Here is a 17,751-nt window from a genome sequence, read left to right on the forward strand (position 1 = left end):
ATAGAGATGGGGTTTCACCATATTGGCCAGGCTGGTCTCGAACTCCAGACCTCGGGTGATCCACCCGCTTTGGCCTCCCAAAGTGCTGGGATTACAGCTGCACGAGCCACCGTGCCCGGCCTAGATTTTCTCATTCTGGTCATTTCATATAAACAGGGTTATACAATTTGTTTTTCAGCGACTGGCTTCTACACTTATTTTTGAGCATGTTTTTGAGGCTTAGCATGTATCAGTGCTTCGTTTTTATTGCTAAACAATATAGGTAATTGTATGGGTATACCACGTTTAAATTGTACATTCATCTGTTGGACATTTGGGTTGTTTCATTATTATGAATGATGTTGCTATGAACTTTCATGTACAAGTTTTTGTATCAACATTTCCAATTCTCTTGGGTGTATACTTAGAGATGAAAGGCTGTATCACTTTGAGGAACTGCCAAACTCTTCTAAAGTAGCCTCACCGTATTATATATTATTATTCCCACCAGCAGTGTCAGAGGATTCCAGTTTCTCCAATATCCTTGTGATCACTTGTTTCAGATTGGTTCTAGTCTTCCGAGTGGGTGTGAAGTATCTCATTATGGTTTTATTTTGCATTCCTATAATGACTAGTGATGTTGAGCATCTTTAAATGTGCTTATTGGCCATCTGTATGTCTTTGGAAAAATGTGTATTCAAATCCTCTGCCAATTTCTAAATTGGTTTACTTATAATTTTATTGTTGAGTTGCAAGTGTTTTAAATTTCAGGTACTACTTCTTTGTCAGATACATGAATTGTAAACATTTTCTCCTACCATTTTTCCCTTTCTTAGAAGTGTCTTTTGGAGTACAAAATTTTCAATTTTGATGAAGTCCACCTTTTCTATTCTTTAGTTGCTTGTGCTTGGGTGTTATGTCTAAGAAAACATTGCCTAACCCAAGTCATAAAGATTTATGCCTATTCTAAGAGTTTTATGTTTTTAGCTCTTTCATTTAGGTCTTTGGTCTATTTTAATTTTTTTTATTGTGACTTAGGGCTCCAGCTTCATTCTTCTGCATGTGACTATCCAGTTGCTCAGCACCAAGACTCATAGTTTTTGGGGGATTTTTTGGTGGTTGTTTTTGAGACAGCATCACCCAGGCTGGAGTGCAGTAGTGTGATCATAGTTCACCGCAGCCTTGGCCTGGGCTCAAATGATCCTCCCCACCTCAGCCTCTCAAGTAGCTGGGACTAAAATGCGTGCCACCACACCCAGCTAACTTTTTTTATTTTTAGTAGAGATGAGGTCTTGCTATGTTGCCAAGCTAATCTCAAAACTCCTGAGCTCAGGTGATCCTCCTACCTCAGCCTCGCAAAGTGCTGGGATTACAGGTGTGAACCACCATGCCTGGCTTGTAGTTCTTACTCTTTATTTAGCACACTAAACATTTTGGTTGTTTATCTCCCTCTGTTAGAATGTGAAATTGGTCTGGGGTAGGTACACGTAGGTGGAGATGTCAGGAGGTTAAGAGTGAGGGGTAGGAATTTAGGACAGGTCATGCTATGGGTGTCTAGACTGACAAAGGAACAAATTAGGTCACGATTTCAAGTTAGGGAGTGCAAACAAATTAATGGAGGTAGTCAGATCGGAAGGAGAGCCAAGAAGTTAGAAAATCATATGGACAGGTGTTCTAATAACTAGCATCCTGAAACTGCAGGTTTGTAATGGTTTTAATTCACCAGTTACTACAACTAGGTACTAATGGGGCCTGCAGAATGCAGGCAAGTTATGAATTGCTTCTCCTGGGCTTGAAATAATGAATATTATGAGTGATATATTGAGTAAGAAATAATTGCTTATTTTATCTTTTTGACACAGTTTCACTCTGTCACCCAGGCTGGAGTGCAGTGACACGATTCCAGCTCACCACAACCTCTGCCTCCCAGGTTCAAACAATTCTTATGCCTCAGGGTCCCCAGTAGCTGGGATTACAGGCGCATGCCACCACGCCCGGCTAATTTTTTTTTTGTATTAGTGGAGACAGGGTTTCCCCATGTTGTCCAGGCTGGTCTTGAACTTCTGACCTCAAGTAATCTGCCCACCTCGGCCTCCCAAATTGCTGGGATTACAGGTGTGAGCCATCACACCTGGCCTTAGAAATAATTGCTTTAAATAATCTTATTTGTATTATCTAAAATAGGAATTATGTTCACATCAGGAATTTAGGATATACATAAAAGTAATCATTAAGGCAGTTCAATTCTTTTGAATTTGCAGCCCAAGTGGGAACTGGAATTCTAAATAATTGGATATAGTAATACAGACGATGGGTAGGATTTAAGTCATCCACTTTAAAAGTCTTTTTAATCCCTCAACCTAACTGTTCAGGGATCCAGTCAAAGCATGCCCCAAGAAACCTCTGTAAAATGGTTCATCTCCAAATATGATGGAGAGTAGCACCCAGCCTTCGCAATTTTAATCATAAGAAGTGGAGCAACTCTGTAAGATTATGTCCATGGTTCTCAAACTGCTGCATTTTGGAATAACCTGGGAATCATTAAAAAAAAAGAAAAAAAACTCGCTGGGTGTGGTGGCTCACACCTGTAATCCCTGCACTTTAGGAGGTCGAGGTGGGCGGATCACCTGAGGTCAGGAGTTCAAGACCAGCCTGGCCAACACAGTGAAACCCCATCTCTGCTAAAAATACAAAAATTAGCTGGGCACGGTGGTGGACGCCTGTAGTCCCAGCTACTCAGGAGGCTGAGGCAGGAGAATCACTCGAACCCGGGAGGCGGAGCTTGCAGTGAGCCGAGATGGCACCATTGCACTCCAGTCTGGGCTACAGATCAAGACTCCATCTCAAAAAAAAAAAAAAAAAAAGTGATGCCCGACTCCCACATCCAGACATTCTGAATTAATTAGTATGGAGTGTGACCCGAGCAGAGGAATGTTTTTTCAAGTCCCATAGTTGTAATGTGCAGCAAAATCTGGGAACCACTGGGTTATGTCAAAAAATGATAAATTATTTCCCTAGTAGGCAGTTGGAAGACAACCATAGGGCTAGCTCAAGCAGGAAATCCCTTAAATTGCATTCTTAGACCAGAAAGGATTATCATATTCCTAAATGCATTTTTGGATACTGTTAAATGAGGGAAAGACTTATCAACTGAAATAGTAAATTTTTTTTTGATTTTTTACAAAACTACACATTTTTGTAGTTCAGTAGTTATCAGTATATAAAGACCATTTTTAATATCTTATCTGTCATTTCTTAGATAACTGCCTCATCATCAATGTAACTTCTGTAGCTACTCGTTATCCTTCTCCAACAATACTTCCATGATGTTTGACTTGTCTTTTGACAGCAGACCTGACCATTCCTGAGTTTACTCACTGTAAATGTTAATCTGCCTTACACTACCCCTGGCCGCTTTAAATTTGCCCTTTCATTATGTTGCTCAGTTATAGCACCTCTGGGTTTTAAGAGTTTCTTTAGAATTCTGCTATTCTTCCTGGTGACTGAATTCAACCATAATTAATTAACCTTACCAGAGATAAGCTTTGGCAGCCACAGAATCATATAGCTCATCTATTTAGGAATCAGAACCTCAGGCCAAGTGTAGCTTGTACCACCTACACACTCTGGGTCTGTGACTCACCTTACTCACCAGTTCCTGCCTTTTAAAGATCATACTTAAGCATCTTTTCATAATGAGGTGTGGGCACAGACTGGAATCTCTTAAGGTTTGTCTTTGGTTTTATTATAACTTGCTGGGACTACTATGGCTTCCTTATTGGATTTCTCTGATTTTACAGTTCAAATGTATGTCTTTAATTAGAACCTGAATTAAACAGGGAAGTCAGGGACTCCCAACCTCAGTGGCACCATGGTAATGGGGGTGAAGAGGAGGTTGCAAGCTCCCATTATATTCTTTTGTTCTGTCCTGACATCCTCTTCTTTTTTTAAAACCTTAGCTCCAGCTGGCAAAAGTGTTAAATCACTTACTGAAATTTTAAAAAATTGTATAGTTTTTAACCTTGAGCCAGGCAACAGGTAACAAATGTTGACTCGTTTAACCCTGAAAGCCCCTTAAAGAGGGGAAAATAGGTTCTGAAAGGTTAAATAGCTTGCTGGAGTCATAGCTAGTAATGAAAGAGCCAGGACTCCAACCCAGGTGTTTTGGCTCCAGCATGTTTTTAACCATGAGGCTTTGCTTCCACTCTTCACCTTAAATTTAAGTAAGGGTAGAGAAGGAACATGATAACCAAATGCTCCTTCGAAATGACTTGAAAATGCTGTTTGCCCTGTTACCATCCCAAGGTCAGCAGGGATGCATTAGAGCCTGACTTCTTCAGTCTCCCCTCAAAGCAGCAGAAAGTTCTTTTTTTTTTTTTTCTTTTTTTTTTTTTTTTTTTCTGAGACGGAGTCTCCCTCTGTCGCCCAGGCTGGAGTGCAGTGGCACAATCTCGGCTCACTGCAACCTCCACCTCCCGGGTTCAAGCGATTCTCCTGTCTCAGCCTCCTGAGTAGCTGGGACTACAGGTGCCCACTACCACTCCCAGCTAATTTTTGTATTTTTAATAGAGATGAGAGTTCACCACGTTGGCCAGGCTGGTCTCGAACTCCTGACCTCGGCCTCGGCCTCCCGAAGTGCTAGGATTACAGGTGTGAGCCACCACGCCCAGCCAAAACTTGATAATTTTCATTGCAGATTTCCAAATGTTAAACAAGCATGAGATGGCTCTGCTTAATGCTACTACTTGTCATGCCAGACTGCTATTGACTCTAGTGGGGATGGTACCACGTGAGGGAGGCTGAAGAAGAGATGTGGAGCCAGTGAATGAGACATAGGGTTTATTGTGGACTTACATTACACAACAGTCCAGGAGCAGTGGGCTGGACAGGAAAATTGCTACTTTTTTTTTTTTTTTTTTTTTTTTTTTTGAGACAGAGTCTTCTTGCTCTGTCACCCAGGCTGGAGTGCAGTGGCGTGATCTCGGCTCAATGCAAGCTCTGCCTCCCAGGTTCACACCATTCTCCTGCCTCAGCCTCCCCAGCAGCTGGGACTACAGGTGCACGCCGCCACACCCGGCTAATTTTTGTGTGTGTGTATTCTTACTAGAGACGGGGTTTCTACAGGAGTAGAGACAGGATGGTCTCTATCTCCTGATCTCGTGATCCGCCCGCCTCGGCCTCCCAAAGTGCTGGGATTACAGGCATGAGCCACCGCACCCGGCCAAAAATTGCTACTGTTTTTTAAAAGCATGCAGTTTAACATGTCATTTTCACATAGCAAGCTCTACCTAGCAACTTCCACTTAACCCAATACAAAGGGCCACCATCCCCTATACAGCCTGCATTCCAAGGAATGGGGCAGGGGTATGGACATCCGTCATTGATAAGGAGTCAGTCTCTGGACTGGCCACTCCTGGATTCCTTAACTTGGAACTCCAAACATACATTCTTCTTAGACCACAGGGTCATTTCCCAGGGTATGCCTGAGTTGTTGTCAAGTATGTCTGCCATAGACTGCTACTCAGGATGGTAGAAAAGGAGCTGAGTGGCAGGGCGCGGTGGCTCACACCTGTAATCCCAGCACTTTGAGAGGCTGAGGCGGGCAGATCACTTGAGGTCAGAAGTTTGAGACCAGCCTGGCCAACATGGTGAAACCCCATCTCTACAAAAATAGAAAAGTTAGCTGGGCATGGTGGCACACGTCTGTAATCCCAGCTACTCAGGAGGCTGAGGCAGGAGCATGGCTTGAATCCAGGAGGCAGAAGTTGCAGTGAGCTGAGATCATGCCACTGTACTCCAGCCTGGGCAACAAGAGAGAGGCTCCGTCTCAAAAGAAAAAAAAAAATTGAGCTGGGTGCCTTGCTTGTTGACAGATCTAGATTTTAAAATCTTTTTAAGGATAGAAAATAAGGAGCAGTCAACTATGGCCCACTGCTTATTTTTGTATGGCCTCAAGCTAATAATGATTTTTATGTCTTGAAAGGTCAGAAGGAAACCAAGCGCTGATACAAAGCAGCCTGTATTAAAGCACTTCTAGGTGAGAGGTGTAACTGTGAAATAATAGGTTTGCATTAGAGCAGTGGTTTGTGACTTTTGGGTGGAAAGTCACAGATCCAAACTCTAGAATTATGAACTCTACCCTAAAAATGCTCATATACCAAAACAGCCTGTTCCATTCCCAGGCATCTCAAGCCCCAAAGTAAGAACCTTATTACTGTTAATATTGTTACTGGTCTGCTCAGGCTGCCACAAAGGAACATCACAAGCTGAGTGGCTTAAACAGAAATTTATTTTCTCACAGTTCTGGAGTTTGGAAATCCAAAATCAAGGAGACGGCCAGGGTTGGTATCTGGTGAGACATTTCTTCCTGGTGTGTAGACAGATAGCCGCCCTCCCCGCCGTGCCGGCAAACTCGTGGTGTGCCTCCCTCTTCTTACCAGGACACTAGTCCTGTTGGGTTAGGGACTCATTCTTATGACCTCATTTAATCCCCTTATAAAGGCTCTGTCTACAGTCACATAGCAGGTTAGGCTTTAACCTGTGAATTTTAGGGGGACAAGCTCAGTCCTTAACAGTGTAAATACTAAATCTGAGTATAATTGAGTACTGTATTTACAGTAACGATTCCTACCTCTTCAAGTGCTAAGAGACCATGTGTTCCAGGTGGTTTGTTGCTGAATCCTAGGCACAGGTTGAGGATTCCTACCTGTTGAATTAACGAATGTTGGTGAGATCAGACTAATGCACAAGAAAATTCGTGGAGGGATATAAGGTGATAATTTAAATATCACAGATTAAAATATTGTAGCCATTCAGAAAAGAAACTCAAACTAATCTAATCAAGGCAAGTTCTGCCCCCTCCCCTTTTTAAACAAGGACTACCTATGCTTGGAATTATTTGTATATAAGAGGATATTGTTGCTGGCATTAGGACATCTACAGATTAACAGCCAAAGCCAGAGTTCAAGTGGCTTATACAGAGTATGGGCAGATGCTGGAAAGTTAGGAGGAGAAACTGAGACCTGAAGCCTTAAATGGTAAACTGTGTGTCTAAGTTTGAACTGGAAAACCATTAATAATGTTGGCAGAAAAGAAAGTGGTATATTAGGTAATTTAAAAAGTAACTATTTCAAATAATTTTTTTTTTTTTTTTTTTTGAGATGGAGTCTCACTCTGTCACCCAGGCTAGAGTGCAGTGGTGCGATCTCGGCTCACTGCAACCTCCACCTCCTGGTTCAAGTGATTCTCCTGCCTCAGCCTCCCGTGTAGCTGGGATTACAGGCACGTGCCAGCACACCTGGCTAATTTTTGTATTTTTAGTAGAGATGGAGTTTCGTCATGTTGGCCAGGCTGGTCTCGAACTCCTGACCTCAAGTGATCTGCCCACCTTGGCCTCCCAAAGTGCTGGGATTACAAGCGTGAGCCACTGTGCCTGGCCTATTTCAAAGAATTCTGAGTAATAAAATTCAGGGAAACGTACTACAATCTACAAAATGATTCAGCTAAAATAAAATAGCTCTGAAAAAGACAGGCCCATGTGGTTTTTGTTTGGTGGGAGGGGGACAGTTTACATCATAATGCTACCTATTTCTCTGTGTAGAATTTGTATTGTCCTAAGCTGTGAACTAGCTCAAAACTGAAAACTCTGAAGGACCAATCCTCTAGCAGCAGGGATACCCTCAACTCCATTTTGAAGAAAATCTGATGAAAATTTAAGGGATTTTGTGTCCAAGTTGAGCACTCTCTCCTTCACTGTTTGCATCTGCCTTTCAAAAAGTCATTTGGAATTGAACGGTTTACATCAAAATTACATTCCTAACGGATTCTAGTTTGTCCTTAAAATGAAATTAGGTGTATTTATAGAGAATTCTGGTAACGCATGTAGTATTAGGTGTTTAGGTTTAGCATAATAAAGGCTAATGCAATACAGAGTTCCAATAACAGTATGTTTTAATCTAATAGCGCAATATTCTAAATAACAAACATCAGAAATGTTAACAAGCAATTCATTTATTTTTTTTGAGACAGGGTCTCCTTCTGTCACCCAGGCTGGAGTTGCAGTGGCATGATTTCAGCTCACTGCAACCTCTGCCTCCTGGGTTCAAGTAATTCTCGTGCCTCAGCCTCCCAAGTAGCTGGGACTACAGGCATCACACAGCATGCCTGGCTAATTTTTTGCTATTTTTTGCAGAGATGGGGTTTCACCATGTTGTCCAGGCTGGTCTTGAACTCCTGGGTTCAAGCAGTCCACCCACCTTGGCCTCCCAAAGTGGTGGGATTACAAGCATGAGCCACCGTGCCTGGCCTGCAATTCTTTTTTTTTTTTTTTGAGATGGAGTTTCGGTCTTGTTGCCCAGGCTGGAGTGCAATGGCACGATCTCAGCTCACTGCAACCTCCGCCTCCCGGGTTCAAGCGATTCTCCTGCCTCAGCCTCCTGAGTAGCTGGGATTACAGGCATGTGCCACCACACTCGGCTAATTTTTTTGTATTTTTAGTACAGATGGGGTTTCTCCATGTTGGTCAGGCTGGTCTCAAACTCCCGACCTCAGACGATCCGCCTGCCTCCGCCTCCCAAAGTGCTGGGATTACAGGCACGAGCCACCGCACCCAGGCCCCTGCAATTCATTTTTTAAGTTACATAAATGTTTTGTTGCTTCAACAGAAGAACAGATGCCAGGGTGCTCTTTTAAAAAATTTATCTATGTAAACACATCTTAATACCAATTTGAGTTACTACTTTTATTCTTTATTGTCACATTTTCCAAGTTTTGCGCACTCAAACTTGGCAAACATCATGGAGATTTGTACAAACATACATATACATATATACACACATATTTATAGCCCCAGCTTCCTCATTAAACCTTGTGCTCAGGCTCCTGTTAAAAGAGGTAAAATGGTGAGAAGATAAAAATCAGGGAAAACATGAACAAATGCTGATTGACAAATCTTGTTGTTATGAATTTGTAAGGCAGACATTTTAAAGCAAAATCCATTACCTTGCTAAAATTTCCACTAAGCTACAGCTTCAGATATTTACAAGAAAAATAAATATCTTTTAACAGACTTCAATGTGGTTTTAACAGCAAGCTAGCTGAGGAGTTGTATTTTGTTGTTATTTCAGGTAACTTTTTATTAAGAAACAGTTAATATTTCAGTGATTACAATTTCAGGTGTTCAAAACTCAAGAAGGGTCATCATTATACTCTGAAGCAGAATTCTTCAGGTACTCATCTTTAAATTACTACCCAAATCTATCACAGTCACATTCAGGCTTTCAATTTTTAAAAACATTTAATGTTTGGTAACTAAAGGGTAGATGCGATTAGTGTACTCTAGGTCGTTTGATTTTATTTTTTTCTGTAGGAGCTTTCCTCTTTTGTGATAATCCAGTCCCAAGTTCCTTATTATTCTGAATAAATGAAATAGCTTCTGGTAGACAGTAATTTTCTACATGAGGAGGTGATTCCTATAAAAGGAAAAATAAGTGATTTTTAAAAATGATTTCAAACATTTACATGATCTGGTAATAGATTTTTTCTTTAAATATCAGACCTGTCAGGGATGAATCTGACAAACTTAAAGGAAAACGCATATTCATTCCTAGGTTCCAGCAAATTAAACAAAATGGACCCTGTGGGACAAAGTCTCACCTTTTATCAAAGAAATACGTGTATAGTTCAGGTAGAGTGGGACTAGCTCAGATCTTACAAACATTTCATATCGGTGTTTTTAATCCCCATTTTCAAGATAAAATAAAAAAGGTTAAATGAAAACAACCAATGTCACATAACTAGCAGGTAGCAAAGCCAAATTTCATAACTGATCTGACTCCAAAACCCTTGCATTTTCCCCCCACAACCATTTCCCAACATAGAAGAAATGGATCTTTTCCTCCTTATTATAAGTGTAATAAAACTTAATTTTCTAGCAATGTGGCAGACTGGGCAACCTGAAAAATGAATCACCACAAAATACCAAGTAAGTGCCTTTTGATTCAATTCTTCCATGGATAACAACTACAAATTCTGACCAAAATATATTAAAAGCAACCATAGAGCCTGGAGAATAAACGAACCAAGCAAATGGGGGGCTGGGGACGCAAACACAGTGTATGAAGTAAACTGCCTGTGAAACAACACAGTACTCTTTGGAGGAGCAAAGGAACAACAGAACCTAGAGTTTCTTTTTTAGGGGGAGATAAGGGTCTTGCTGTGTTGCCCAGGCTGGTGGCTGGTCTCAAAAATGACACATTGAATACAAGGGAACAATTCAAATGACCATCACTGATTTCTCAACAGAAACAATGGAGGCCAGCAGACAGTGAAGTCTTTAATAGAAGAAAAAAACCTGTCAATCTATAATTCTGTATCCTGCAAAACTGTCCTTCAACAATGAAGGTAGAATAGACATTTCATACAACAGAAAGCTAGAATTGATCCCCAATCGACCTGCACTCCAAACTAAAGTTAGTTCTTCAGGCTGAAAGAAAATGTTATCAGATGGAAACTCAGATCTTCAGGGAAAACTGACACTCAAACTGGTATACATGAGGGTAATTATAAAATACTATTTTTTATTTTAGTTTCCTCAAAATGCACAGAATTGTTAAAAGCAAAACCTATTTAAAGTAAAATCTTATTTGGGGCTATAAGATGTAGATGTAAAATATATGACAACTACTGCATAAAGCAGAGGTCAGCACACTTTCTGTAAAGGCTCAGACAGAAACATTTTAGATTTTGTGGGATAGATGATTTGTGCTGAAACTACTTAACTCTGCCATTATAGTGCAAAAGCAGCCATAGAAAATACATAAATGAATGAGTATGGCTGTGTTCCAACAAACCTTTATTTATAAAATAGGCAGTGGGCCAGGTTTGGCCAGGGGGCTATAGTTTACTGACCCCTGGTATAAAGGACAGGGAAAGCAAATGAACCAACTTGGATGCAAGAGATCTACCTTTTTTCTTTTTTTTGAGACAGAGTTTCGCTCTTGTCACCTAGGCTGGAGTGCAGAGGCACGATCTTGGCTCACTGCAGCCTCCGCCTCCCAGGTTCAAGTGATTCTCCTGCCTCAGCCTCCCAAGCAGCTAGGATTACAGGTGTGCGCCACGACACCCAGCTAATTTTTGTATTTTTAGTAGAGACACGGTTTCACCATATTGACCAGGCTGGTCTCGAACTCCTGACCTCAGGTGATCTGCCCACCTTGGCCTCCCAAAGTGCTGGGATTACAGGCGTGAGCCACCATGCCCGGCCTCAGGAAGTAATTTGTAATCTACATATAAACACTTCTCCCTCCAAAAGGTAAATATATTTTTGCTTTAGAAGGCCAATGGATAAAATAAAATTCTAAAAATATTAAACTAATACAAAAAAAGCCAAGAAAGACAAGGAAGAACAAGGACAAAGAACAAATAGAAAACAAACAGCAAAAAACCCCATCCCTAAATCCAATCATATCAATAATTACATGATGGACTAAACATCCCAAAGAATAAAAAAGCAAGGCCCAACTATATCCTGTCTACAAGAAAGCCATTTTAAATATAAGACACAGACAAGTTTAAAATTAAAAACCGTGCAAAGAGATATGACACAGAGTAAACAGGAAAAGGCTATATTAACCTCAGATAATGTACATTCAAGGCGGAGTAAGCCCAGAGATATGTGTTATAACAAAGGATCAATATGTGAAAATCACAGAAATTATATATGGGTAAACAACTAGCAACAAAGTTTGAAATAAATGGGGTAAAAGCTGACAGAATTAAAGAGAAAAAACAGACAATTCCACAAACAGCTGGAGATTTTAGTATCAGTAATTGATATAACTAAACAAACCAAAAAACCCACACACACAGAAAATCTGATCAACATTATCAACCACATTAACCTATTTGATATTTTCAGAACACAACACCCAACAGCTGCAGAATATAAAATCTTTCACATATATGATATGTTCATTAAGATAGATGAAGCTGGGTGATAAAACAAGTCTCAATAACTTTAAAAGAATTAAAATTATAGAGTATGTTCTGTGATTACAATGGAATTCAATGGGCAATCACAAATTAAAAAGATAGAAAAAAAAATCCTCTTATATTTAGGAACTAAACAACAGACTCCTACATAAGCCAGTTATAAATGAACACAAGTTGACAATATCAGGAATAAACTTATTTATTTATTTATTTATTTATTTATTTATTTATTTATTTATTTATTTTGAAACGGAGTCTTGCTCTGTTGCCCAGGCTGGAGTGCAGTGGCGTGATCTCGTCTCACTGCAACCTCTGCCTCCCAGGTTCAAGCGATTCTCCTGCCTCAGCCTCCTGAGTGGCTGGGACTACAGGCACACGCCACCACACCCCGCTAATTTTTTTGTATTTTTAGTAGAGACAGGGTTTCGCTATGTTGGCCAGGCTGGTCTCGAACCCCTGACCTCAAGTGATCTGCCCACCTCAGCCTCCTAAACTGTTGAGATTACAGGCGTGTGCTACCGTGCCCAGCCAGGAATAAACTTATTACACTAAAAGGATAATAAGAATATTATGAAGAACTTTATGCCAACAAATTTGATGAAATGGATATATTATTTGAAAAACACCAGTTATTAAAAACTGACATAAAATGAAACAGAAAATAGGAAAAGCGCTGTATCTAGTAAAGAAAATTCATTACAAAAAACCACATATAAAGAAAACTCCAGGCCGGGTGCAGTGGCTCACGCCTGTAATCTCAGCACTTTGGGAGGCCAAGGTGGGCGGATCACCTGAGGTCAGCCTGAGGTCAGCCTGGACAACATGGTTAAAACCCCGTTTCTACTAAAAATACAAAAATTAGCCAGGTGTGTTGGCTCATGCCTGTAATCCCAGCTACTTGGGAGACTGAGGCAGGAGAATCACTTGAACCTAGGCGGTGGAGGTTGCAGTGAGCTGATATTGCCCCACTGCACTCCAGGCTGGGCGACAGAGCAAGACTCCATCTAAAAAATAAACAAAAAAAGAAAACTCCAGTCCAGGTGGCTCATGCCTATAATCCTAGGACTTTGGGAAGCCGAGGGGATCACTTGAGCCCAGTATGGTGAAACCCCGTCTCTACCAAAAATACAAAAATTAGCTAAGACTGGTGGCGTGCGCTTGTAGTCCCAGCTACCCGGGAGGCTGAGGTGGAAGGATCATTTGAGCACAGGAAGTGGAGATTGCAGTGAGCTGAGATGATGCCATTGCACTCCAGTGTGGGCAACAGAGCCAGACCGTGTCTCAAAAAAAAAAAAAAAGAAAACTCCAGACCTTCAAATATTCAAGGAAGAAAGAGGCATCTTACACAAACTCTTCGAGAAAATCAAGGGAGAACTTCCCAACTTGTTTGTGATGCCAGCAAAACGCTAATACCAAAAGATGACAAAAACATTACAAAACAATGAGAATTACATACCAATATCCCACCCTGAAAATAATTTTAAAAATTTTTACTCAACTAAATAATATATACAAAGATTAATATGGCGTGATCAAGTGGGACTGATACATGAAACTTAACATTTGAAAATGTATGCAATTCCCCATAGTAATAGAAGGAAAGAGAAAAACCTTATAACAACTCCAACAGAAGCAGAAAAAGACATTTAATAAAAGTTAACCCCAATTAATGATGAAAAAGAAATCTTAGTAAACTAGGAATAAAAGGACTCTTCCTCAATCTGGAAAAAAAATCTATGAAGACCCTATAGCTGGTGAAATATTGAACACTTTCCACCTAGGCTAGGGAATAAAGACAAGGAGGCCCAATCTCACCACCTCTATTCAGCAGCATACTTGAGGTCCTAGCCACATAAGACAACAAGAAATAAAAGGCATAAAGAAGGGAAAATCTACAAATCTCTTTGTAGATAAAATGATTGCTTATGTAGGAAAGCCTAAGGTACTAATTGTACTAAGTGAAGTTTATTAAGATCATAGGGTATAAAAGACTGACAGGCAAGGAACAGTGGCTCACACCTGTAATCCCAGTACTTTGGGAGGCCGAGGCAGGTGGATTGCTTGAGACCAGCCTGGGCAACCTGGCGAAACCCTATCTCTACCCCTTCCCCCTGCCAAAAAAAAAATTAGCTGGGCATGGTGGCACATGGCTGTAGTCCTAGCTACTTGGGAGGCTGAGGTGGATCTCTTGGGCCTGGGAGGCAGAGGTTGCAGTAAGCCAAGATCACGCCACTGCACTCCAGCCTGGGCAACAGAGTGAGACCTTGCCTCAAAATAAATAAATAATAATATACAAAATTTATATTCTTTTGGATTGGCAGCAAATTGTAGAAAAAAATCTAAATGTAAATCTAGAAATTTTTATTTACAATAGCATCACAAAATAGGAGTAAATTTAACAAAAGATAGGCAAGTTCCCTTACTGAAAAACCACAAAATGTTGCTGAGAGAAATTAAAGAAGACCTAAATAGAGACATTCTAGGTTTATGGAATAGAATGCTCAACACTGTAAAGATGTTTACTGTCCTCAGGTTGGTCTATAGAGTCAGTGCAATCCTAATCTTAACCACTCTAGGCCTTTTTTTTTTTTTGTAGAAACTAACAAGCTGAGTCTAAAGTCCATATGGAAATGCAAAGGACATGGAATAGCTAAATAACCTTGAAAAAGACAACTAAAATTGTAGTCTTAATACTAGCTTCAAAAGTTGCTGTACAGCTACAGTAATCAAGACACAGTAGGAAAGGTATCAACAAGTAGATAATGAAACAGAATAGAGACTCACAAAAATACGATCATTTGATTTTTTATCAAGATGGCAAAGCTTTTGTGGGAAAGGAAAATCTGTTCAACAAATTGTGCTAGAACACCTAGATATCTATATGGAAAAAAACCAGCCCTAGTCCATACCTCATAGCATTAAGAAAAATTAATTTGTAATAGGTCATAGAGCTAAACATAAAAGCTAAAACAATAACTTTTTAGAAAAAATATTAAATACACACACACACACCAACCAACAAACAAACAAACAAAGAGACCATGAAAGAAAAAGTGCTCGATGTCATTAGTCATCAGGGAAATACAAACTACAAACACTTCGTACAAATTACAATGCGCTCCCACTATAAACCTACCACATGGCTAAAAATCAAATGACTGTCAACACTAAATGTTGGCAAAATATGGAATAACCGGAAGGCTTACACAGATTGAGTATCCCTTATCTGAAGTGCTTAGAATCAGAAGTATTTCAGATTTTGGAATATTTATATTTACTGGTTGAGCAACTGAAACCCAGAAATCAGAAATGTTTAGGATTTTGTACCATTTCTAACTTTTGGATTTGGGATGCTCAATCTGTATATTATTGGTGGAAAGTGTAAAATGGTAAAAATCCCTGTATATTTTTAGTAGCTTTACTAATGATAACCAAGATGACAAACAGCTACTAAAAATATACAGGCTTTTTTATGGACATATTTTTTCATTTTTCCTGGGTAAATAGGACAGAATTGCTGTGTAATAGAATAAGTAAATATTTCGTTTTTTAAGAAGCTGCCAGGCCTTTTGCCAAAGGGATTTTTACCATTTTACACTTCCCACCAATAATGTACAGATTGAGCATCTCAAATCCAAAAGTTAGAAATGGTACAAAATCCTAAACTTTTGAGCACTGATGTGATGCTCAAGGGAAGTGCTTATTGGAACATTTCTGATTCCAGGAGTCCAAGGGTCCATCAATAGGAAAATGAATAAACTATGGTATATTCAGACAAAGAAATACTACTCAGCAATAAAAAGGAATGAACTACTGGTATACACTACAACTTGAATGAATGTCAAAAACATCACGTTGAGTGAAAACCTTAGATAAAATTGTGGATACTAATCAGTATGCCCTCTGCTCTATAACGGCTTCACATTTGTGTTTTAGGCATTCTATTAAATCCTGAGCAATCTCCAAGCACAGCAGCAAAATCACAAAGCTGACTTTGAGTGTTGGCCTCCCCTTGTTTCTGTATCATCCCAGTTGAAATCCTTCATAGATTATGATTATGAAATCTAATCCTTATGATTATGTGTCATGCCTGCTGACTCCTGATGGCCTTTTGGGCACTCTGGTGTCAGAAGATTTTTCTTACCCCATTCAAATTACACAACACAGGCCAATTCTGAATATGAGAGTAGTAAGCCCACCATATAGCAAATGCTTAAATTTACCACAGTGTCTAACATAGGTGTTTAATGTACATGAAAGCCAACAGTCAAGAAAACTAAAGGACCTTTGGATAAATGTTTCTCCTTGGACTCCTGGAATCGATTTCTGCTTTATATTCCAACATTTTAAAGGGTATTTTTAAAGCCTTTAGAGGTACCTAGATTTTTATACTCTTCTCATATTTAACTTCCAAGCTAAATGTTTACATAATCTGTTCATTATAATAAAAAACACAAATAGAATAAAACTAAAAGGGCTGGAATACAGGAGAATAACAGGAGACTAATCTTCTACTAATCATGAGCTGAAGGTTTTGTTGTGCAGTTACTTATCTATGCATATAAACATATCTCTGGTAATGAGGAGGTCAAGGATAGAATCTCACAAACCTGCATGAGATAATCAGCAATGTATTCTGTTCTCAAGCAGTACACGTTCTGGGCAGCAGCTTCTGCTATATTAACTCCTGAGTCATCTGGTTTCAGTTTATTCAAGTCAGAAAAAAGATGTGTGGCCTCTTTAAATAAAGGTACAGAATGACCAGGTAGCACCTAATGAAAAAACAAGTAGTATCACAATCTACCAGTATTCCAAAGTAGTTCAGCTGTATAATGTGTACTTAAGGATTACCATTTCAAAAAGTAGAGAAAATGAAGAACTCATCATAGCAATCTTGGTTAGATGATTATTCACGTAAAAAGGTCAGTAAATTAATTTGATACAAACCTTTGCTCCTCCTGACTGAAGAAGGCGTTTGAAGCCTGCTTCTCGAGACTGATCCACATGTAAAATAACCTTCCACCCACTAAATGCTCCCTACAAATAAAAAATAATCAGTGGTGAAATCATTTGGAAAATAACAAAATAATACAGATAATGCATGATTTTATCTATAGACTTAGTTTTGTCAATAAATCTTATAAACTTTACTTTTGCCACAGTATAATTATCTCTGGTCAGAACACTGAAACATGAATCCATGGTATCTGGCACATAGTAGGCCATCAAGAAATACGTGAGGAATGAAAAACCATTAATGATTAGGTAACATTAAAACAAAGCAGTGTGATTGATGTTTAGTCTTTTCTAGTATTTTTTTCTTTTGATTAATCAAGGGAAGAGCTTCAAGCAGAGCTCCTTAGGTTAGATGAAGCCTGCGTTTCACTTCTCTTAAAAATGTTTGCAAACTGGAAACATAAAATATTTAGGTAGGGAATAACAATTAACAAAAGCCAGTGGAATTACTCTAAAAGAGAGGGTATCATGGCTAATAAGGATTTGGAGATATCAGAGAACTTAGAATACAACATGAAAGACTATTTAACTCAGGGGTTCTGATAATGGTTTGGCTGTGTCCCCACCCAAAATCTCATCTTGAATTGTAATCCGAATGATAATCTCCAAGTGTTGGGGGAGGGACCTCGTGGGAGGTGATCAGATGGTGGGGGCGGTTCCCTCATGCTGTTCTCCTGATAGTGAGTTCTCAGGAGATCTGATGGTTTTATAAGGGGTTTTCCCCCACTTTGCTCTGCACTTCTCTCTCCTGCCACCATGTGAAGG

General features: G+C 39.7%; 1 protein-coding gene across 3 annotated transcripts in view; it reads right to left on the minus strand.

The window, feature by feature from the left end:
- Positions 1 to 8,704: 8,704 nt before the first annotated feature.
- The window catches only part of TOPBP1 (DNA topoisomerase II binding protein 1), a 61,382-nt gene continuing 52,335 nt past the window's right edge, over positions 8,705 to 17,751 (minus strand). For all 3 annotated transcript variants that reach the window (XM_019023362.4, XM_063704208.1, XM_055382811.2), the window contains 3 exons: positions 16,918 to 17,007; positions 16,581 to 16,742; positions 8,705 to 9,449 (listed from right to left, as the gene is read on the minus strand). In XM_019023362.4, the coding sequence (XP_018878907.3) occupies positions 9,306 to 9,449; positions 16,581 to 16,742; positions 16,918 to 17,007 (396 nt within the window). In that variant the 3' untranslated portion in view covers positions 8,705 to 9,305. The remainder of the gene's footprint in view (positions 9,450 to 16,580; positions 16,743 to 16,917; positions 17,008 to 17,751) is intronic.

The sequence above is a fragment of the Gorilla gorilla genome, chromosome 2 (genome assembly GCF_029281585.2).
Source record: "Gorilla gorilla gorilla isolate KB3781 chromosome 2, NHGRI_mGorGor1-v2.1_pri, whole genome shotgun sequence".
NCBI lineage: Eukaryota > Metazoa > Chordata > Mammalia > Primates > Hominidae > Gorilla > Gorilla gorilla.